Source organism: Rousettus aegyptiacus, unplaced genomic scaffold, assembly GCF_014176215.1.
Source record: "Rousettus aegyptiacus isolate mRouAeg1 unplaced genomic scaffold, mRouAeg1.p scaffold_m13_p_16, whole genome shotgun sequence".
NCBI classification, from domain to species: Eukaryota; Metazoa; Chordata; class Mammalia; order Chiroptera; family Pteropodidae; genus Rousettus; species Rousettus aegyptiacus.
Window position 1 is genome coordinate 20,583,626 of NW_023416291.1, and position 23,951 is coordinate 20,607,576.

Below are 23,951 nucleotides of genomic sequence, written 5' to 3' on the forward strand. Positions count from 1 at the left end.
AGTACAATATAGTAAAGTACAATAAAATGAATGCCTGTACTCTTTTGTGTAAGGCTTCTTTCACTGAGCATAATATTTTGAAATCCATCCATGTTGGATATTTTAGCAGTTGTCATCTTTGAGTGCTGAGTAGTATTCCATTGTATGCATCGAGCAGTTTGTTTATCCATCCTGTTGATGGATACCTTGGCTGTTTCCAGTTTGTGGCTTATTATGAATAAAACTTTAATAAACATACTGTACGAGTCTGTTTGAGAATGCATGTATTTCTCTCTGGTAGTATCTAGAAATGGAATTGCTACATCATATGTTTAGTTTTACAAGAAACAGACATTTTTCCAAAGCGGTTGTGCCCTTTGTACTTCCAGTAATGCAGGAGCGTTTGGTTATTCCACCCAACATGTGGTGGCGTCAGTCTTCACTTTTCGCCCCGCTAGTGGGTGTGCAGTGGTGTCTCATTGTGGTTATAATTTGCATTTTCTTGATGATTAGTGATGTCGAGCACTTTGTTTGCTTATGCTGTCTGTATTTTGTGAAGTGCTCGTTTTGCCCATTTTTTAAATTGAGCTGTTAAAAATATCCTGGATACTCATCCTGCGTAAGAGCTGCATTTTGCAAGTATAAAAAAACACAGTCTGTGGCTTCACTCTTCATTATGTAAATGATAATCTTTGAACAGAAGTTTTTTATTTTGATGAAAGTCCAATTTAGCAATTTTTTTTCTTTCATAGTTATTGCTTTGAGTATTGTCTCTAATAAACTTTGGCCTATTCCCAAAGCACAGAAGATACTCTCCTGCATTTTCTTCTAGTTATACTTTTAGTATTTATATTTCGCTTTCATATTTAGGTTTATAATTCATCTTGAATTAATTTTTATGTGTAGTGTGAGGAAGGAGTCAATGTTTCTTTTTTCTCATATAGATATTTAATTGTTTCAACATCACTTGTTTAAAAACTTCCTTTCCTGTTTCGATTGTATTGGCACCTTTATCAAAAAATCTATTGACTATGTGCAACTGGGCTCTTCTGTTTTGTTGATCTATTTTTCAATCCTTATGACAGTACCACCCTGTCTTGATTACTGTAGCTTTATACTGTAGCTTGAAATCAAATGTTATAAATCTAACTTTGTCATCGTTTTTCAAGATTGCTTTGGATATGCTGGGTCCTTTGTATTTCTCTATAAAGTATAGAATTAGCTTGTCAATCTGTTAAAAAGTGTGAGATTGGGATTTCGGAGAAAATTGACAATTTAACAATATTGAGTCATCCATGAACATAGTCTGTGTTCTCATTTACTTGGGTTTATTTTCATTTCTCTTAGCAATCGTCAGTGTAGAGATTTTGTGAGACTTTTGTTAAATTTATTCCAAAATATTTTTGTTTGTTGATGCTATGGTAAATGAAAAATTTGTTAAATTTTGTTTTCAAATTGTTTGCAGCTAGTACATTCATTCCTCGGTACCCACAGGGGATTGGTTCCAGGACCACCACACCCCTCACCCCCTGCGCAGATACCAAAATCCATGGACACTCAAGTCCTTTATATAAAATGGCATAGTATTTGCATATAACATACACACACTTTTCCCAAATACTTTAAATCATCTTTCCCATATACTAATAATAGCTAATATAGTGTAAATGCTATCTAAGTAGTTGCTATCCTGTATTACTTAGGGAATGATGACAAGAAAAAAGTCTGTACATGTTCAGTACAGATACAATCAGCAACCTTCACAGGCCTAACTACATAGTACGTGTCAGCATCAGTGTAAAATTTTTTTAAAAAAATATTTTCCATCTAAAATTGAATCTGCGGATGTGGAACCTGTGGATATAGAGGGCCAACTATAGCTATAGAGTTTATTTTTATATATTTACTTTATATGACCTTATTAAATTGACTACTTAGTTCTAAAAGTTGGTTTTTGTAAATCTGCTAGGATTTTCTTTATAAACAATCATGTAATCTGCAAATAGAGGGTGTATTAATTTTTCCTTTTAGATTTGTCCACTGTTCTTTTTCTTGCCTTATTGCAATGAGTAGAACATAGTACAATGTTAAATAGAAGTAAGAGTAGTCCTTGTCTTACCAATAATACAGGAAAAAAAAGTTAATATTTTAATAAATGCAATGTGGATTTTTCCTAGATAGCTTCATTAGATTGTAGAGGTTTTCTGAGAAGTTTTATCATTAACTCAGTTGTCTAATGACTTCATTGCATCCATTTAAATGGTTACATGATTTCTCTGCATCTATTCAAATAGCCACATGATTTCCCTCCTTTATTTTGATAATGTAGATTACTTTGGTTGATTTTTTTTTAATGTTAAATTAACCTTGAATTCCTAGGATAAATGCTATTTGGTTATAGTGTTTTATCCTTTTTATAGATCACTGGGTTCAACTTGCTAAAACCTGTAAAGCATTTTGTGTCTATGTTCATGAGAGATGGTGGTCTGTAATTTTCTTGTTTATAATTTCTTTGTCAGGTTTTGGTATTAATGTTATGCTGGAGTTTACTTTATGAAAAGGTTTTAGATTAATTTAAGTCTTCTGGTAGATATAGGGATATTCAGATTTTCTGTTTCATCTATGTCCATTTTGGTAAGTTATATTTTTCAAGAAATTTGTTTCATTCAAGTTGTCAAACTTTTTGGTGTTAAATTGTTCATAATATTTTAAAGTTTTAAGTTTTCCTTTTAGCATTGCTTTAGTTGAATCCCACACATTTTAATATGTTGTAATTATTATTCAATTCAAAATGTTTTCTAAAATTCTTTATATTTTCACACACAGAGTGTATAGTAATGGATTGTTTAATTCCCAAATTCATGGAGTTTTTCTTGACATCTTTTTGATTTCTAACTTATTTCCATTTTGGTCAGAGAGAGTCTATTCTGTGTGATTTCAGTTTTTTATTAAGATTTATTTTATGGTATTTTATGGTCTGGTCTGTAGGGTCCCTCTCGGTAAACATACTATGTGTATTTGCAAGAACATGTATTGTGCAGTTATTGAATGTAATGTTCTATAAATACAAATTAAATCAAGGTGATGGATAGTATTGTTCAGATTGTCTTTGGGCTTTTAATTTTTTCCTGTCTAGTTCTGGCAGTTGCTAAGAGAGGGATATGAAATATCCAACTATAGTTGAAGTATTAACTATTTCTCCTTCAGTTTATATTATTTATTTTGAAGATTTGTTATTAGGTACATATACACTTATGATTGCTATGTTTTTCTGATGTATGAGCTTTTTATCATTATGAAATGTCCTTTATCCCTGGTATTAAAGTTTCCTTTATTTGATGTTAATTTAACCATTATAGCCTTTATATACTTACAATTCTCCCTATGTGTTGTCTTTTTCCATCCATTTACTTTCCACCCATATGTGTTTCTATATTGATAGTGGGTTTCTTGTAGACAGCAATCTACAATAGTTGAGTCTTGTTTTGTTTTCATGCATTTTCATAGTGTCAGCCTTTTAATTGCCTGTTAACATTTAATATAATTATCGATATAGTTGGGTTTTCATATACCAGTTTAATTACCGTCTTACTTTGGTTTTCAGTAGCCAAGAATAATAGTTTTTGTTAATACCGTTATTGTCTAATTTTGTATAATGCATTTTTTAAATCTTCTTTAATAGAAAATGTCTTAAGAGAGAGGATCTCTTATATCTAGTATAGTGCCTTAAGCGTAGAAGATATTTAGTACATGTTGGTACATGAATGCAGCAGAAAGAACTGCATTAAGAATCAGGAGACTAAGTTCCAGACTTCTGTTATTATCATAATTTTGACCAGGTTTAAGCCACTTATTTGTTCTGTGCTTTAGTTTCCTCATCTATAAAAATGGGGAGGTAGGCCCAGATTATCTTTAAAATTACTTCTTTCCCTGACATTCTATGATGCAAAGATTTCTATTGGAATGAGAATTTTTACCTTAAAATGTGTTCACAGGTTCTTTTTCATCTAGCAGTCCTTTCTGACAAGACTTAGTTTTTCATAGGTAGGGCTCACTTGCAAATGAAAATTCTGTTTCTGTTTCCTTGGCTTGTTTTGGGCAGAATCCTATTGTTTGATAGACCTTCTTACATAACTACCAATATCCAGGAAGCAAACTTGACCACCATCTCAAAGAAGTGGGAATTAGTAATTTTTAAGTCCTCAAACACACCAAACATCCAGCACAATCATTTTTAAATCTGGAATACCATGACCACAGCATTATTCAGAATATAACATTTTATTGAGTTATTTTTTCAGATAGTAGTTTAGGAAAAAAAAAAAATGTGTTCTGTGATGATACCACTGAGGAATTACACCAGTAACCGCAATGTTATTTAGCATTTCATACAAATCTTTGGCTAACCAAAGAAGTTTGTAAAATCTACTTATTTGGGGACTATAGATACAGAAGAGTTTGTACATTGTGGCTAATGAAAATTAATACTTCACCTATGTACCATTATTATATACTTTGCAATTTAGTTTGAGCAGGTCGAGCTAGAGTTAGAGGGATGTCCAAGTAGGAAACTTTACATAAGCCTTTCAGGAATTTGGGCCTAGAGCTCCAGCAGAATTTCATGCATTGCTAGACTAAGGCACATCTAGCTTCATTAATGACCGAATTTTAAAAGAAAACTGCAGCACATTGATAGTAATGATAAGTGTTTTAACATTTGGGCTGCTGTCTTCCTTCTGTGTCCCCCTGGTTGGGACCCTTAGTGCAAGGAGAAAGTAAGAAATAATAGATATCACTTTATAGGTTACTTTATAAAATGGAAATAGAAGTGTGCTTCCCGAGAAATAATCTATATCCATTTTTATTTCTGCCTCTGCTAGCTCTTTGTTCTTAAGTGGTTCTTGGTTTTGTCTGTGTGTCTTATTCTTACACATAGATTGTTCAGCATCTCTGGGACAAGAACTATTATATATTTATGTCCTATAGAATACCTGGCCTAGTGCTGGGCACCTTCTAGGGCTGACTGTTTGCAAGAGGAAACGGTAGAATTGTCTAGAGGCTGCTATGGAAGTGAAGAGAGACCTCTTGTGTCCTCAGTTGTGCATAATTCATTTATTCATTCTTCATATTGTATTTTTTATACTGAAGGAGAGCTGTTAGTGTTGAAGCCCCTAAGCAGTTAACCTCTAAGTGTTTTCGAGCCCTTGCCCACCAGGAGCTTCCTGTCAGGATGGAGGACCATGAAGAATTATTGAGCTTTAGGACATTAAAGATGTTGAAAAGAAAAGAAATCTCATGTCTAATGCCGAATTGCCTACGTGTGATAAAACGAAATATAGATTTTGAAGCCAAATGGACCCAACTTCAAATCCTGACTTGGATTTTCCGAGCTGTATACCCTTGGACAAAGTATTTGATCGCTTTGAACTTTAGTTTCTCCATCTGTAAAATGGAGCTCTTAAGAGAGACTTCGTAGGGCCGCTGGGAGCATTCAGCATGTGTGGGACGTACAGCACGGTGCTGGGCCCCAGTGGCCGCTGTCAGTGTTCGTTTCTGTCCCGTCACATCAGCAGCCCCCTTAGCAGTAATCTTTACCTCTCTGGGTTTTTGGCCAGCATTAACGCCACTAAGACAGTTTGAATTTAAAGTGGTACTCACTACTCTGATATCTGTTTTTATTGAAATAAAAAAAAAGATTCCTAATTTTGTAAAGCATTGCCAAGATTAATAGTCTTGGCAGAAAGACCTTTATTGCATGTAGAGGACATTTTGTCCAAGTTATTCCTGAGATCATTTTACATATCCTCCCCTCTTTTTTTTATTTATTTAACGTGATAAAAATATAGAGTTGGAAATTAATAATGCAGATGGTTTTCACTTATATGAAAAATCATTGCTAGGAACTGAAAAATAGGATTTTTACAGTTGAAATTACTGCTTTCAAAGAGTATGGTTGCAGCATACTGCAGGAGAATAATAATGATATAATAACATTACTGAATACTCGTTTGGTCGTGTCAATCTTACGAGGCGTAGGCACTGTTATCATCATTTTGCAGATAATGAAACTGAAGTACAGAGAGGTTAATAGCTTTCCTGTTTGCATAGTTAGGAAGTAGCAGAGTCAGGATTTGAACTCAGTCTGGCTCTAGAGCCCATGCTATTAACAACTCTCATACTGCAAGGACAAAAAGAAGACAGTTCTTTAAATGAGAGCAAATGTGCTAAAATTGTGGCAGGTTGTTCACTTTTATATTTGCTCTACAGGTATTCAGAGAGGAGCCTCACAAAGTGTATCGGAATTACTATTGAGACCAGACCTGATTATTGCATGAAGCGGCATTTAAGTGACATGTTAACCTATGGCTGTACAAGGCTAGAGATCGGGGTGCAGAGTGTCTATGAAGATGTTGCCAGAGATACCAACAGGTAAGATGGTGGCAAATGATCTTACACAAGCCGCCTTCTCCTCCCACCAATTATTCTATGTTCATACTCATTTTTCCCTCCTTCTTGCCACTCTTAGGTATAGATTCCTCTTTTTAGAGTCATTCTTCTATTTATGCCCTTAATTCCATCCTCTCTTTCCTTTACTTTCAGTCTTTCTTTACTGGCTCTTTTCCAGTAGCCTATAAACATGTTCATATCTTGTTCTAGTCTTGTCATAAACAGCCTTTCCAAATTGAAAGCAGAAGCCAGGGCGCATGTGAGTAGTTTAAAGCAAGAGAGAAAGTAAAGGAGAACGAGAACAAAGAAAAATGTTTGAACAAGAAGGAAATCAGGGCGAAATTTAAGAGATTCGTTTTTGTGGAGTAGATGCCAATGGCAGGGGTAGTAAGAGAAAGTTTGGTGAGGCAGTGGGTAGAAAATTTGAGAAATCTGCATGTGTGAAGAAGGAAAGAAATAAAGGTTGATAGAGCCATCTGAAGTTCTCATCCCTCTAGAAATATATCACTAAGTTGAGGAGAAAAGATGTACATGAAAGGGTAACTGTATAAGGAACTTTATGATTAATTGGTAAGCTAATGGAAAACAAAAGATCTCTGGAGTTCATTAGGCAGCAGAGATCCTTGACCTAGGATGGTAAAGGCAGGCTTTGGGGAGTAGGTATGTGTTGAGTTTGACTTAAAGGCTATTTACTTTAACAGAATTTGAGTAGGCATGACTGGGGTTGTGCTAGGAGAGGGAAGTAAAAGGGAATAGCCATGGTCAGCCTCTTAGAAACAACCAAGAAGAATGCCAGGCTAAGGAGGGTAGAATCTTTCTTTTAGGTAATATAGGTCTATTGAATATTTTTTGAGCACAGGGGTTGGACGTCTGCAGTATTCAAGGGCTGTTCTAGAGAAGTATCTATGGCGATGAAGAGTCTTAAAAGTCAGGGAAGCTTTTTGAAGAAAATGGCATCTAAGCTGACATCTGACAGGAAGACTATGAGTTCGGTGGCAAATGGGAAATTTGTTTCTCGCAGAAAGAAAAATATGAGCAAACTGCTGAGCATGAGAGCACATGGCACATATGGGGAATTCAGAGTGTTTTAGTTTGGTTAGAGTGTAGAGCATGTGGTAGAGTGGTAAGAGGTGAGGCTGAAAAGGTTGGCAGAGGGGCCCAGTTATGAGGAGCCTTAGGAGTCAGCCCAGGGAGTTTGGGTTTAATCCAAGGACAAGCCATAAGCTAAGTTGTGATATAAGCCTGTTTGCATTTTGGAAAGATCACTCTATGCGGGTCACAGTATGGAGATGGATTAGGAAAAGCAAGCTAAAAGGAAGACCGGTTAAGAGGCTGTTGTAGGAATTTAAGCAAGAAATGATATCCCGAACAGAAGTAATGACTGTGTTTGGTGACTGAATGAAAATGAGGGTAAGAGAGTGGGAATTAGAGGAGGCTTGGAGGGAACATGAGTTTCATTTTAGATATACCGAATTTTAGATTCTCGTAGAACAACCAGCTGAATGTTTGCTTTAGAGCAAGGTGTCCAACAGAACATTCTGCAATGATTGAAATGTTCTGTACCAATATGATAATGCAGCTGAGGGACTGAATTTTTCATTTTAGTTTAAAAATAAAGTTGAATAACCACATGTCCCTAGTGACTGCAGTATTGTACAGCGCAATTTTAGAGTTTTGGATATTTGGGTGGAGATCAAGAGGAGAGGCCTAGCCTAGTCATATAAACTGGGAAGCCATTAGCAAAAAGAGATGAGAAGTTGAAGCCATGGAAATGGATGAGAACATCCAGAGAGTGGGGTGGAGTCCATGGTTTCCTGGATTTTTTCGTGGTGAATGGGAATGTCTTGGTGGTGAAAGGATTGACACAGGCTTCAGTCTTCAGTAACTCCATACTCTTATCAGGGCTCGCCTCCTACTTCAGTGTGGCGCTAGAATGTTAAGATGATGTATCCAGTTAGCCCCAAATGATTCAGCCTTGTCATTAAATCATTTTCTTTTCTCACTTTTTTAAGGACCTTCCAACCCACCTGAGCGAAATCTATTTTGTATAGAGGTGTGTCTGTCTCACTCCCTCTCCCCAAATATTTCATAAGATTTTAAAAGGAAAGAACATAACAATATGCTGCTTCTGAATGGTTTTCAGCTCATTATTCTGAGTTTACGTTAGTAAGTTTATTTTGGCCGGTGATGCTACAAATAATTTTAGTGTCAGAACTTTGAGTAGGTACATAAGGGAATTTCTGAGAAATATCTCAGAAGTAAAAATGATTTACTTCTAGGCCTTCTCAGAGGAAGATGTAAAAAAGACTTTCTGAGATTTCTTTTCCCCAACTATATTATTCGTTGTTTCATGTCTCCGAGATTGTTTTTCCTCAGTTCCTTGTGTTAACCTTCTTGCCCATTTACATGTGTAACAGATAGTGGATTTTCTTTCCTCAGGGGCCACACCGTGAAGGCAGTATGTGAGTCATTTCACCTGGCCAAAGATTCTGGTTTCAAAGTTGTGGCTCATATGATGCCTGATCTGCCAAATGTGGGACTAGAGAGAGACATTGAACAGTTTACAGTAAGTGTCACCTTAAACCAGGCTAATTTCAAATGCCTCTGCATGCTGTTTCTACCTTCTCTGCTCTTTTTGGTTATTTCGTGTTGATTTTTCCCCATTATTAAAACAATGCATTCTCATTATAGAATAGTAGAAACACAGAGAAAGAGGAGTCACTTACAGTCCCAACACCAAATAAAACCCTAACATTTTAATTACTGCCCATTCAGGACTTTGTTAGGCTTAGGCTTTTTAAATTGAAGTATTACCAGTTTTTGATATTGTAAATAACACTGCAAGTAAACAATTTTATGCCTGTAACTTTTTGTACTATTTAGGATTATTTCTTCAGCATAAATTTCCCAGGGTAGAAATATCAGGTAAAAGTGTAAATACTTTAAGAATCTCACCATATTACTTAGTTGCTTTTCAGAGAATTGTAACAAAATACACTAATTTCGGCAGGATTATCTTTTCCCCCAAGCAATTCTTTCTTGTTTGTTTATTTTTTAATATAGATACACACACACACATAATATTTTTATGTTTGCTAATTGGATGGAGAAAAGGACAGTTTCAACTTGCATTTTAAGAGTAATTTTCATATTTGTATTTAATTATAATTCTTTCATCTTTTTTGGAATTGTGTATTTTTGTTCTCTGCTCTATTGGATATGAATATTTTTAATATTCATATGAACTTCCAGGTAAGGACGTCACGGATTTATTGTTTTTTATATTTGTTAACAAACATTTTCCGTAACCTATCTTTGGCTCCTGTTGTCAAGTCTTGCTTGCTTGCTTGATGATTTATTCAGATGCTTCTAAGCTTAGAGCTACCTTTCTCTTCCAGAATTTCATTAATCAGTGAAAGAAAATATTGTGTTCTTCTTGCCTTTCTGTTTGTTGAATTTTAATACCTACTCTGGAGTTTGGGTTTGTTTGTTTTACTCTATCACATTTTAACTTAATCCATGTTAGTTTTGTCTTGGGAAATTAGGTTGGTCACAACTTTTTTTCTTCAAATTCTGATAGGGAAAGTGTCAGGAATATTCTTTTAGGAAAGAGAACAAAAATATTAAGTTATTTCATCCACAAAAATACTTTTATTTTGCTCCGTTTATTAAAAATGGAATTTACCATGTCTTGTGAAGTTAATTATTCTTTCCTTTAAAAAAGTTTATTATTTTTAAGCCAGCGAATTACAACTGAAGCCCTCATCATAACACAGCATTAATTCACAGATGTCTCTCTTAACTGATGCCCTATATTGGCTGCGTAATAGATTTCGAGGGTCTGATACTTTCCTCTCACTAGTTAATGACCAAGCACTCAGACTCTGAGCTTAAAAGGTACCTGAAACTCACTTTTCTGTAACACAGCTTCTAGCTGCATCAATGGTATTAGCCAGAATTCATAACTTTTAAGTGCCCTTGGAAAAAAATATGGCATGTTTCAAATAGTAGCAAATAGCTGAGTCTCACTAGTGATTTTCCTTCACATCTTCAAAATATAGTAGTCTCTCTTTTTCACGGTGGGTATGTTCCAAGATCCCAGTGGATGCCTAAATCCATGAATAGTACTAAACCCTGTCTATACTATGTTTCTTCTATATGTACAAACACAACAATCTGTTTATGTCTTCTACCCGTAAATTTAGTGCCTTTTCCGTTTTAGCTAAGTGTTTATCACACACAGTGATCATAACTTTTGCAGTTTGACGTGCAACAGCAAAACTAGCACAAATTTCTTTTTCCTTCATAGTTTCAGTTAGAAGATTCATTCTTACTGTAGATCTTAGCAGCCAACAGCCGATTTGGTAACTGAGATGGCTGCCAAGTGACTAAGGGGTGGGTAGCACATGCAGTGTGGATACACTGGACAAAGGGATGATTCACCTCAGGGCAGGAGACAGATATCACACTAAGGAGAGCAAGCAATTTAAAACTTATGAATTGTTTATTTCTGGAATTTTCCATTTAATATTTTTGGACCATTAATATTTCAAACCACAGGTAACTGAAACCATGAAAAGCAGAATCATGGATAAGGGGGACTACTGTAAAGAATAGTTCATAATATTGCAGAGACAGCCCTTCATGTAAACAGATTAATCTGCTTGTTTGTAATCTTTTTAGAGAAATCCACAGGGAATATGAGCAGACCATATGCCTTTTCTAACTGCATCTCAGCAAACGAGTGACAAATAAGAGCTAAAATTTAAAGAAAAATTCTCTGCAAAATTAACTTATGTTACTTTACAATAAATAAATTCTACAAATCAGTCAGAAAGAACAGACAGCCAGTAGGAGAATAGACAGAAAAGAAAGTTGAACAATTACTTCACAAATAGGATATTCAAATAGCCAATAAACCTGTTTTTTTTTAAAAAACACACACACACACACACAATATTGTTCTTTAATCTTATGTTCCTTAATCCTATAATGTATATAACCTTTTTTTGTTTTTCCACTCCGAACTATTTCAGGACATTTTCCATCCCACGTGTAGTGCAGTTTCAGAGTAGTATATCGTGACATGAGTTTTTAAGTTAATTGTGCTAGATATTGAAGGACCTTGTCAATGGAAAAATTTCTTTGTACTGTGTTGGTCCTTTGGTGCCCTTGGGGAATTGGTTTGAGGAACCCCTCCAGATAACAAAATCCACAGATGTTCAAGTCTGTTGCATGAAATTACATGGTATTTGTAGACTACTTATAATACCTAATACAGTGTAAATGCTGTTCTTATCTCTCTGAAGGAATTAATTATGGTTAGGTTTTTGTAAGTTTTATTTTCCTTTATGTGATGCCTCAGTTTTCCTCCAAGTTCCTTTTTTTCTTTTTGTTTTGGTCTGGCCTTCATGTTCTAAGTTTTCCCCCAAGTTTCTGGTGATCCTTAGCCAAGTCATGCTTTAAAAGTGAGGGGCTAAAAAACCAAATTGCAAGCTCTATGTAACTAGCTACTGGTATGCCTCACTGAAGGATGTTCATGTAATAAGCTCTCCTTTCTTCAGGGAATTCCCAGATGTCAGTGCTCTTATTTAAGGCTCTTTGATTAATACGGAGAGGAACTCTCCAACTTCCTGCTCGGGGTGGGTGGTAGGTAGGTCACAGAAAACTGGCTGTGGCATTCAGGGAGCAGGGCAGGGGATCTACCAGTCAGCGTGCTGGCTTTCATTTAATCTCCCTGTTGTCACCCTTGATCTTCACCCAGTCCTTTCTTTGCACTGGGAATGTCAGAGACCAGCAGCTTTCCATTTCTCCAGGGAACAGAAAGGCAGGTGATTGCCTGTATAGGAAGGGCTAAAGAATAAGGGACAAATCCCTCCATGTACAGCTTTTGATCCAGTACTCTTTCATTCTGCCAGTTCCTGTATGAGTCTACCTTCATTCCTCCATCATATAACATGTAAAATCAAGAAAAGAACAAATTGGCAGTGCAAAGTCATGGAAAAGAAAGTGCCTGGTATCTCCTTGCTACATGCCAAATAAAGAAACAAGGCAGCCAGCTGGGATGATATAGTACAGGAAATAACTATGTCAAAGTAGATGAATTAGACGTATTGCTCAGTGTCCAGATAACAAATGGACAGTGTACATCCCAGGTTAGGGATAGTGTCAGTTGGTCTGAGGACAGAACAGTTCAATCCAGGGACTGGTACACTTTTTCTGTGAAGGGCCATTTAGTAAACATTTTAGATTTACAGGCCAGATGATGATCTTTCATAACTTTTTAAAAGTTTAAACAATTAACTATATTCCATTATTAAAAGAAGATGCAATCTATAGGTAAAAGCAGCATCGAATAAATTGTCAGTATCCTGATGTTAAGAAAGCAGTAATATAGAATGCAATAGGATTTCTTTTTTAAGTGATCAGGAAAGCCTCTCTGAAGAACTTACATTCAAACTAAGGCCTACAGATTAGCTAGATAAAGAAAAATTGCTGAACTTTCCAGGCAGAGAAAATTGCCTCTGCAAAGGCATAAAGGCAAGGTGGTGAGGATTGTATGAGATGAGATTACAGCAATAAACTGCTAGATTAATGAAGGTTTTGTAATCCAGCACATGCTTTGCTCCAGTGAGCCTATAAAAATAATGAGTTTCTATTCTGTCTGAATCCCCTTCCTCGATAGAAAGGAAAGGCAGTCAAAGAGTAGGTATGTGAGAGAGAGAGGCTGGCCCAGGTTTAAAACTTACCGTGGTCTCTCTACATAAACAACACAGAAGTAATTTTCTGTTCTCTATTCATAGGAGTTTTTTGAGAACCCTGCTTTTCGTCCTGATGGTTTGAAACTCTATCCAACTCTGGTGATTCGTGGAACTGGGCTTTATGAGCTATGGAAATCAGGAAGATATAAGAGTTATTCTCCTAGCGACCTGATCGAATTGGTAGCTCGAATCCTTGCCCTTGTGCCTCCATGGACTCGTGTGTACCGGGTGCAGAGGTAACGTGTTAACTTCTGTGGCAGAAATAATCAGTACCTGGTCTGCCTTTACAATTTCTAATGAGAATAGTCTGATTTCATATTGAGGGATTGAATTTTTTTAAGTTAAAGCTGGGACACCTGGAATGCTATCTGTAAATAGAGAGGGATGGAAGTGAAAGGATACCATGTCCAAGCCACCTTGCCAATGTCATATGTACTTATGTGTTCCTCTCCCGTCGTTCGTGGGCCAGGAGATAGAGTTATGATGGTAAAAGGGCATGATGTTTCATTCCAGGAGTTTACCATCTAAAACAGGGTTTCTGTCTCCAGGTCTACTCCAGTGCATGCGGAAGGTGGAAACGTAGCCATGTGTTTGGTATCCCTGTTCTTGAGCCTCTAAAGATAAAGGGTAGCAGCAATCATTACTTGTAGATATTAATGTAAATATGGAGAAAGAGTGACATGATCCTGGCAGCGTGAAGGAAATCATCTTAACTTTTTTTTTTTTTTTTTTTTTTTTTATGGTAGAGAAAAACTAAGCTCTCATTTTCAATCATGGGCCTTTTTAAAAAATTTATTTACTGGAAATATAACACTGAAGAAAAATTTTAGAAGCCATAAAATTACCTATTTACCTACAATTTTAACAAAACCATTTCTATATTTGCTAGTCATTTAGGCACGTTTCTACCACCCTGCCAAAAGCCATCTGGATTTCAGGATTACAAGTACAGTAGTCATCCCTTATCTGCCTGAAACCGTGCATACTAAACCCTATGTATGGCATGTTTTTTCCTACACATACATACCTGTGATAAAGTTTAATTTATAAATTAGGCACAGTAAGTGATTAACAACAACAATAATAAAATAGAATGATATACTGTGATAAAAGTTATATGAATATGGCATTATTAAGTAAAATAAAGTTTACTTGAACACAGGCTCTGGGATGTGACAGCTGATCCGATAATGGAGACGGCTACTGAGTGAATAATGAGTGGGTAGCACGTACGTTTGCGGGTACATGAGACAGAGGGATGATTCATGTCCTGGCTGAGGTGGAAGGGTATGGTGCCAGTGGCACACGGTTTAAAACTTTTTAATTGTTTATTTCTCAGATCTTCCATTTAATATTTTTGGACCAAGGTTAACTGTAGGTAACAAACCGCAGATAGAGGGGGAGCTGCTGTGCAAGGCCGGAAGGGGAGAAGCGAGTGTGTGTCCATACGCGGTACTGCTGCGACTCGTATCCACAGAGCACAAAAATCGCGTTACCAACAATATAAAATGATGACTACTGAACACATGCAGAATTACTAAAGGAAAATTACCAAGGATATAAAATAATGGAGTTGCTTAAACTTCTGCCACAACATTGATTTCTTAAATTTTTTAAATTATTGGTCTAACTTAAGGATCTACATTGCCAATGTAATAAGTTTTTAAAATACAGTTACACATACTCAGGAGATAATGAATAGAAAATTCAGCACTCAAAATTGTTTGCATTTTGCTTCCTCTTTTTCATCTTTTCTGGAACAATTCAGTCCAAAAGACATTAGGAGGTGCTGAACAATGCAGGCATTCGGCAGGAGCGGGAGGGAGCTGCGGGATGAGGTGTTCTTGTGGAGGAGGCAGCGGTGTGGTGTAGGCTGCTGCGGCCCGAATCTGTTAAAATGGGCAAAAATGGGCATTCTCTCAGGGCCGATCTGACGCAGGACGTCAGAGCCGAGTAGGGCGAGGGGTTCGCCTCGGAGAGGGTGTGAAGAAGAGGGCAGAAACAAAAGGTTGGTTACTTGCAGGGGGTTGATCTAATAAGTGGGTAATAAGGATAATGTGAGCTAGGTTTTTTATCTGAAAAGGAAACTACAAATGCAAAAAACGAGAAAATCAGAATGTACTCCATGCCCTTTAGGTACAGGAAATAGTAAATATAGTGTGTGTGTACGTGTCCACATGCGTGTCTTTTACGCAGTCTATTAAATGCCACGTCTTTTGCATGTTTGTGTTTATAGGTGATTTCATTCTTTAAAATGGCCCCAAGTGTAGTAGTGAAGTGTTGTGTAGTACTTCTAAGTGCAAGCAAGCTATGATGTGCCTTATGGAGAAAATGCATGTGTTAACGTAAGCTTTGTTCAGCCATGAGTTATGGCACCGTCAGCCATAAGTTCACTGTTAATGAATCAACAATATATGCATAAAATGTCCTTACACATAAACACATGTAAAACAAGTTGTATTGATCAGTTGATAAAAATGTTATGATCAGAGGCACATAGGAACCTAACCTTGTATTTCCTCCAGGAGCAATGTTCTGATATTCTTAATTCAGTGTTCACGACAACTTTATAGAACATAACTATCGCAGATAATAAGTATTAACTCTATGTTGTTTTAAAGTACCTCCACAGTGTACTTATTAATTACAAAGTGGAAAAGAATAACATGCATGGAGAAGCCTGGTAGCTGATTAGTGTGAATATTATCACTAATAGCACAAATCAGTTGTGTGCCACTTGAAAGCATGTATTAAAAACATAGCATCACTTCTGTGTTACTCAGCCAGAACTCCATAATCTGAATCTAATCTTAGGGAAACATCTGACAAATCCAAATGGAGGAACTTTCTAAAAAATAGCTGGCCTGTAATCTTCAAAAGTGGGAGGATCAAGAAAGAGTTTTCCTTTGAAGGAGACTAAAGAGACATGACAACTAAATGCAGCACAAGGTTCTCGCTGACTGACCCTTCTGCTGTAAAGGACATTATTGAGACACTGGTGAAGCCAGAATGTAGCCTAGGATTAGACAGTGGTTAAGTATAGTGTTAATTTCCTGATTTTGATCATTGTATTACAATTATGTAAGAGAATGTTCTTAGGAAATATTTAAAGTATTCTCGAGGTGTTGGACATATCGTTCTGAATTTACTTTTAAAGAGTAAAGGAAAATGGTTATTTGTACCCCATTTGAGACCTTTCTATAACTTTGAGATTGTTTCAGAAAATTTAATACATTGGAAAACAATGATGCAATAAGTAGTATTCACAAAGACAAAAGAGGGTTGTTTGCTTTTAACTGACTTGGGCAGCCAGAGAACAGTGAAGATACTTCCCAGCAGCAGAGCACAGCAAGAGATGTCACTGTTGTGTGGGTCTCAACCTGTTGATAATGATCCTCTTAGATGGAAATGCCTGAGGCACTACTTGCCTGGCTTCTACTACTTAGCAAGCCCCCACAGACATTTTCCCCACCAGGGCCAATGTTGTGGCTGGACCAGCCCTTATGGTTCTTATGAATGCAGGACACACTTCAGACAAACCATCAGGGAACACCAAAGAACGGGATTTATTATTCACAGGACCTAGCGGGTACCCAGTAATCCCGAGGGGCACACAGCAAGGTTTGGGGGTGAGGGTGGGCTATTTAAGGTTTTGTGGGTTCACTGTTTATTGGCTCATTTAAAGCATAACAAGGGGAATTAGGATGCAGGAAAGGAGAAATGGGGTTACTCAGATGGTCAGTTATCTAGGTTACCCAGGACTTTCTGAAAGAGGGAACTTCATGGGTAAGGGAGGCTTAATTCCTTCTCCGGTTGTTTTGCTGGTAGTTGTGTCATACAGTTGGCAATATGTTTATTCAGGATGGAAGTCTTCTGAAATGTATGCCTTGACAATCAAGAACTTAATGTCAAGCACTCAATCCATACTACAATCAAAAAACTTAATGTCAGGCACTTACACTAAAGGGAAAGCGGGCAACAGTAAAGGTAATACCTCCCGGCAATGGCAACGAGTATCGCAGACTAGACAGAAATTTCACAGCTGTAGACACCATAGTTTTCTTACCAAAAATAACAAGGCAGTCAGATGAAAATTTGCATTCGCCTCCTTCGTTTTCAGTTTTAAGTTTCTTACTACTATAACCAGTCAGTCAAAAGCAACAGAGACATTGCTATAACCTTAAAAGCTTACTTTTATAGACTTTATTAAATATCACTATGGGACATTATCCTGGCCTACCACCAACTGAGAAAATAAGGACTTTAAGAAAGCAAGACTAGCAAATCTAGTCTCTACAGAAAAAGTGTAAAGGTTCATGACAGGAAGAATTAAGAACATGTTGTATGATGAGAAAGGCATGATTATGGATAACCAGCATGAGGCTGATTAAAGAAACCTCCCTGTTCTCAGTTCTTCTGGCATGACCCCGGTACAGCTCGCTCTGGAGAACTGGCCAATAGAAGAGGCCCCCAGCTCCAATTCTAGGAGGCCAGACTTTCAAGTAGTTCTCTATCAATACATAACTCAAAAGGTCTATGCAGGACAAGTGGCACAGGTGGATGTAGGCTTAAGTGACACTTCCACTTTACAGATGTGTGGCTGAATTAGAACTTCATGGAATATGTAGTGTAAACTAAGAGGTAAAATCTCTCTTAAAATGTGGAATTAGTAATGTCCTCAGTGAATCTGAAGACGATTTGCTGTTTGAAGATAGTGATAACTCAGTTCCTAACACAGTAAATGCCTTTGGTGGAGAGAGTCATCTGGTGTTTAGCTGTGGTATTTGATTTTCATGCTTAGGGGTTATAATTTACTTAACTTTGAATGTGATTGTTGTCTAAGTTTTTATGGCATTTTTCACTTTATATTTTTTTATGTTTTCAAAACAGCTGTTATTATTATACAAGTTTCCATTAGAATTCTGGTGGTTTGTTTTTTTATGTAGCTTACTATGGACTAATGTTTAGTATATAGCATTTGCTTTTCTATTAGGATGAGCAGAATTCCTTCAAATATGTGACTTAATGTTTTGTGTTAAATATTACTGAACTATTGATATGACTACCTGCAGAGGAATTCATTCTAATAATTATATTTTGCTACTTGCTTTTCACCCACTTTATTTACATATTTTCTTTGTATATACTGCATAAAAAATGTTTCAAATTTATTTTATATTGACTTGCTTTTTGTTAACAGTAATTACTGAAATTTTAGACTAGACTTTTGCAGTGCTAAAGTGTATGTGGTATGATGTGTTTCTGCTATGTATTACCATTCATTAATCCCAACACATCACATTTCTTTTTGATCATGTGATTTTATACTTTTTTCAACAGACTTTGTAGAATATTACTAATTGTCCAGAAATTATATTTTCTTAATTTCCAGCTATAGTACTGTATTTATATGAACAAAGTATTTTCTCTATAAAGTTACTTTAAAATCACTTTCAACATACATATTAATAACAGGCTTGCATTATTTTTTCAAAAATTTCCTTGTGTAACTAATTGGGATGAGTCTTTACACAACAGTATATTTTATACACTGGCAAATATACTACTTGCAAATTAGTATATGGAACTATTTTTTGTTTCATTTCTTATTAAAGATTTAGAATAATCTTCATAGTTGTAATTTTAATGGCAGCATAGTAATTTAGCATCTTAATTTGTCTTATTCAGTGAACTGCATCTTTATGTTGGACATTTAGGTTGCTTCCAGGTTTACTTTTTAAAAAATTTTTAATCATCCTGGCCTCCCTAGAGCTAAAATTCATGTACATAGAATTTATGTTAAGTAATCTGTTAGAGCAGTATAATCTAGAAGGGTTGCTCATGGTAAAAGGTCTAAGCTGCTTTAATTATTATGCTTTCTGGAACAAGGAGAGTATAAATGAATGTTTTAGTTTTTGCTATGTTTATGGATATTATTTTCCAAAAGGATTATACAAGCTTAGAATATGTAAATAGTTCTTGGTTTTATCACAACCTCTGCAGATGCGGGTGATCATATTTTTTATTTTATATACTTACAGGTATTAATTTGCATTTTCCTAATTACAGTAAGGATTAACATTTTTTCTATGTAACCAATTATTTGTGTTTCTTCTTATATCAGTTGAATTTGCCAGTCATGGAATTTAGATTATATAGGAGACAGTGCTTTTTATTGAGATAGCCCCCCCCCCCAAAAAAAAAGTTGTACCTTTATCTTTGAGGGGCCTTTTGAATTATCTCCCCTCTCCTGCACAAATAAGACTAGAGAACCAAAAAGTCATGTCCACTCTCACATAGTATATTTAACATATATTTAACACCTAGTAACAATTTGGTAGCTGTGTTCTGGTAAAATAGCTTCATATCTACAGATTTGTGCAAGAGGAAGCTGGGTATGCAGACAGTGTTAAGTGGCTGAGAAACCTGATTTGGGAAAAGAGAATCACAGGTTTTTGATTCTGCATTGTTTCTTTCAGCTTCATTTTTTAAACTTTTAAAGCAATTCTGAGAATGTAGAAAACTGATACTTGTCTAATTTGGAAGCAGTTGGTTATATCTTGCTTTAAAGAAACCATTGGCAAAGGAGAAAAGCCTCCTTCCAGAGTATTTAATCCAGGCAATTTTAATAATTATAGTTTATTTTTAAGGTATAGTAAAGGGAAATCATGTGTATCTTTGTGTTATGTGCGTTTAGAAAACCTGGCTCTTTTACCTATGACAGCTTCTACCAATTACAGGCAATATATTTAGTGTTGACTAGTGAACCTAAATGTGTACATGGAGAAGATACAGATATCAGAAGGGAGGAACAGGGGAAGGAAAGTAAGAGGGAAGATATTTCAAGTGAAAACAATGTTTTGTACGTGCTTTTAAAAAATACTATATTTTACTAATAGATTGCTTGATATTTCCCACATCTTACCCTCTTTTTTTTTCCTTAACTATGTTACTTATTTTATGACAGTTGAGTTATGACATCTTACTGGGTATTTTTATGAAGCAGCATCCTAATAATTCCGTATTGCAGATGTGAAGGATACAGTCAATGATTAAATGTAAAATTCTGTCCAGAGACATGATAGAGCCACACTAAACTGCCACTGCCCTCAGGCTATTTGACAGCTGTCTGCCTGCCTTGATGTGATATTTAAATCACTGCAGAGCATTAGAAGAATACAAATTTGCATCCAAAACATGCTTCCGAAACATGAGAAACTTCAGACCAAAAAGCTCTAGATATCATTTTGAAAGGTTTTTGATCAGCAAATCACAAATATTAACACTCTAATCTTGAAATGTTACCCGTTGAAATGGAAAAGTGAATATTCTCAAATGTCCTCACATTCAAACCAAAAATGTGAAAGGAGATTGAAACAAATTGCGAAACCTAAAAATAATTTTAACTCCTACCTAGTTGGATGTAGCAAGTTCAAATGGTCAGTAATCTCACCTGGGATTTGTACTTCTAGAAGAGTGTAACAATGTCTTTTTATCTTTACGTATTCCAGATTGTTAGCACACTACTTTGTACATAGAAGATGTTCAGCACATAGAGAATTATCTCCCTTGATTTTCAGTGAAAAAGACTTTATCACTGAATGGAGACTGGCACATTTCTGTTTATTAATAAGAAAAACTCCCATCTGGTATACACCTGACATTTCACTGCCAAAGACCATTAAAGCTATGTTGCATTTTTGTAGTGACACAAATTTAAAGACATTTATGAACTGTCAGCATCATTATAAAGCCTTGTATTACCAAGTCTTCACTGACTTGTGCTTTTGTGGTAATCAGAGTCACCTTCAGGGACATGCAACCTCTCAAGATGCTCTGCTCTCACCATCTTGAGATTATTAATAATTTTTTAACAAGAGGCCCCTGTTCTCATTTCATACTGAGCCCCACAAAGTATTAGCCGGCTCCGCTAATAATTCTGCTTAACACTGTGATAAAACCTGTTCCTTAGAGAGTTCCATTGCAGATTTTAATGTCTTAAAATTACTGGTTAATTATTAAAATATTTGTCGAGCTCATCTTCCTTTTCCTTCCCACCGCCCCTTCCCATCACCAGTGGAGTCAGTGCCATGGGGGTGTTGACAGCCGCATGCCTGGCGTCTAAAGAAATGGAGAGTACAGGTAGGGAGTGCAGAGGTGGCAGCTAGAGTAGTTGGAAGATTGGTTACATTGAACAAATAAGGGACTTAGCAAATAAGTGTACTAAAAATAAGAGCCAGATTTCTCACTGCCTGAAGGGATTTACAAATATTGAAAGGTGGAAAGCTGAAAAGAATACTGAGGCACTGGATTAGAATTGTAATTATCAGCATGAACTCTTGAGCTTTTAAATTTATATATAGAAATAGTAATAGGTACATGTTTATCTGATTGTCATGTAATTAATACAGTATTTGTGATTGATTTTATGGCAACTACGTAGCATGATTTATGTGTACGTATATATGAATATGAATATATACACAAGTATGTTTATATATACATACATTTCTTAGTTCTGTACACTGAGAGGGTCTAGAGGAAATGACCCCTCCGTAGTAATGAGCACAGCAAGTGCCCAGACCTCTGTTTCTTAGTAACACCCTTTGCTAAAAGGAATCAGGGCTGCTTGAAAAAATGGCCAGTTGCAGGACTGGGACAGTAAGCATACAAGATAAAACAGCTGTTTTCCAGAAAATAAGGAAATATTCAAAGAATGGTGGGGACATGTCACAAAGAACCAGAAGTCAACTGAATTCATACCCATAGGCCAAGTATAATTTAAGCAACAAAATAATATGTTAATATTAGATTACAACATTGACTAAAATAGAAATCCATGAGTCCTTAATAGAGAAGGGAAAACTCTTCCTTTTGATAATGGGCTCAACTAATAAACCCAGCTGGGGTGATAAATATGATCACCATTTAACAGCCATTGTAGGGAAGGTGATACAGACAGAAATCACTGGCGGATACTAGACTGGCAGTTGGAGGGTTGATGAAAAAGAATTAGGATATTGATAGGATACTGTGTACTTGTTTCAGCTCTCATACTGTAAATGGTGTCCTTTTCACAGTCTGTTTAATAACACATTCTTTACATTTTTGTGCTTTTTGTTGATTTTGCTGTTTAAAAGCATAGTGGTGGTGTGCTGTCTCTCCAGTGTTCCTATATACAAGACGGTTGTGATGCACCTTATAAAGAAAATACATGGGTAGATAAGTTGCATTGAGGCATAAATTTTAGTGCTCTTGGCCACAAGTGCGATATTAATGAATCAATTACATGTTAAAGTGTCTTTAAACAGAAACACAAAACACTGTTATGTATTGGTCAGTTGAAAAAATGCAACTAAAGGCTCATAGAAACGTAACCCTGCATTGTCTCTAGGATCAGTGCTTCAGTATTTGCTAATTCAGTGTTCACAGCACCTTTATAGATCATACTTGCCACTAATAACAAGAATCGAATGTATTTATCATATAATGGTACTAACACAATGATTGGCATTAATTTTATCAGTTTATATAGCTATGTTTTACATTTTTAGTTTTAAGTTGTAAAAGTTCATATATTTGTGAGTTATTCATAAAATATTTCAGAGGAAAAATGGCATTTAGAAGAAGACTTTAACTTCGGCTATGTCACTCTCTCTCTTTAAATTCCCTGGTGTGTCATCTCAAAGAATTTTGACTTATCATTGCTTTATAGTATCTTTGTGGAACTACTGGCTTCCAGAGCCTGTAGTTTTAGTTATTAGAATCAATAGATGAAATAGCTAATTGTATTTACTTAACACTTGTGGGATAAGTAAAAAGAGAAGGAAAAGACTCAAGCAAATATGAGAAGAAAAGATAATTGGTGTATTCTTCCTCTTTCTTCTAATCAAAACAAATTAGGGACTTGTCTTTGAACATAAAGCAGATGTGCCGTGCATGTTCTTCAGATCTTTTTTTTAACTGTTTAGATACTGATTTTTGTCTCAAAGAGGGTGTTCAGGGCTGCCAAAATAAAACTTATAATTTTAATTTTTGGTTGAAGTCTCCTTGATGCCTGGCATTTTACACTATGTTAATGCCAGGAAATAAATTTTATCTCCTCTGATTGTTAGGCAAGCTGTTATTCCTCTAATGCAGAGTCACTACCAATTTAGATTTTGGGTAAAAGGAGAAAAAAATATATTCTTTGTTGTTGGCTAAGCCAGGCCTTTAGTTACTTGTTAGCAGCTGTAAACAAATTGGATTTTGTTTTTGTTGTTTTTTTTTAAAAAAAGGTTTTTTTAGTGTAAATGTCTCTAGCCAAAAATCATTACTAGTGGGTATTTAGTAATTAAATAACCAAATTAAAACAAATGGACATTTGGTTTGCCCTTTTGTAATCTTATAAAGTGATTTTTATCAGGTGTTTCTCACAAAAACCCTGAGTGGTAGGTGAAAAATCATAATTTCATAGATGGGATAACTGAGGAATTGAGAAGCTCTGAACCTTGCTTCTTAGAATATTCAGCCTCTCCTTTTCTGGTCTGCATTGTAGGATTTTTTGTTTTTCTTTTTTTCCATTTTTTAATATTCCTACCTTACTGCTGTAGAGAATGATTTCTATTTTACAATAGCTGATCTTTTTCTCCTACAGAGATATTCCAATGCCTTTAGTCAGCTCAGGAGTGGAGCATGGTAATTTGAGAGAGCTGGCATTTGCAAGAATGAAAGACCTTGGAATACAGGTAAGAGTCTGACTATAACTGTTGAAATCAAACTAAT

The 23,951-nt window shown here is 35.9% G+C and overlaps 1 protein-coding gene across 1 annotated transcript in view; it reads left to right on the forward strand.

The window, feature by feature from the left end:
* ELP3 (elongator acetyltransferase complex subunit 3) overlaps window positions 1-23,951 on the forward strand; it is a 70,605-nt gene that overhangs the window by 19,794 nt on the left and 26,860 nt on the right. Inside the window, exons 8-11 of the mRNA XM_016144648.2 lie at window positions 6,247-6,408; window positions 8,866-8,992; window positions 13,230-13,423; window positions 23,824-23,914. Of these exons, the coding sequence (XP_016000134.1) occupies window positions 6,247-6,408; window positions 8,866-8,992; window positions 13,230-13,423; window positions 23,824-23,914 (574 nt within the window). The remainder of the gene's footprint in view (window positions 1-6,246; window positions 6,409-8,865; window positions 8,993-13,229; window positions 13,424-23,823; window positions 23,915-23,951) is intronic.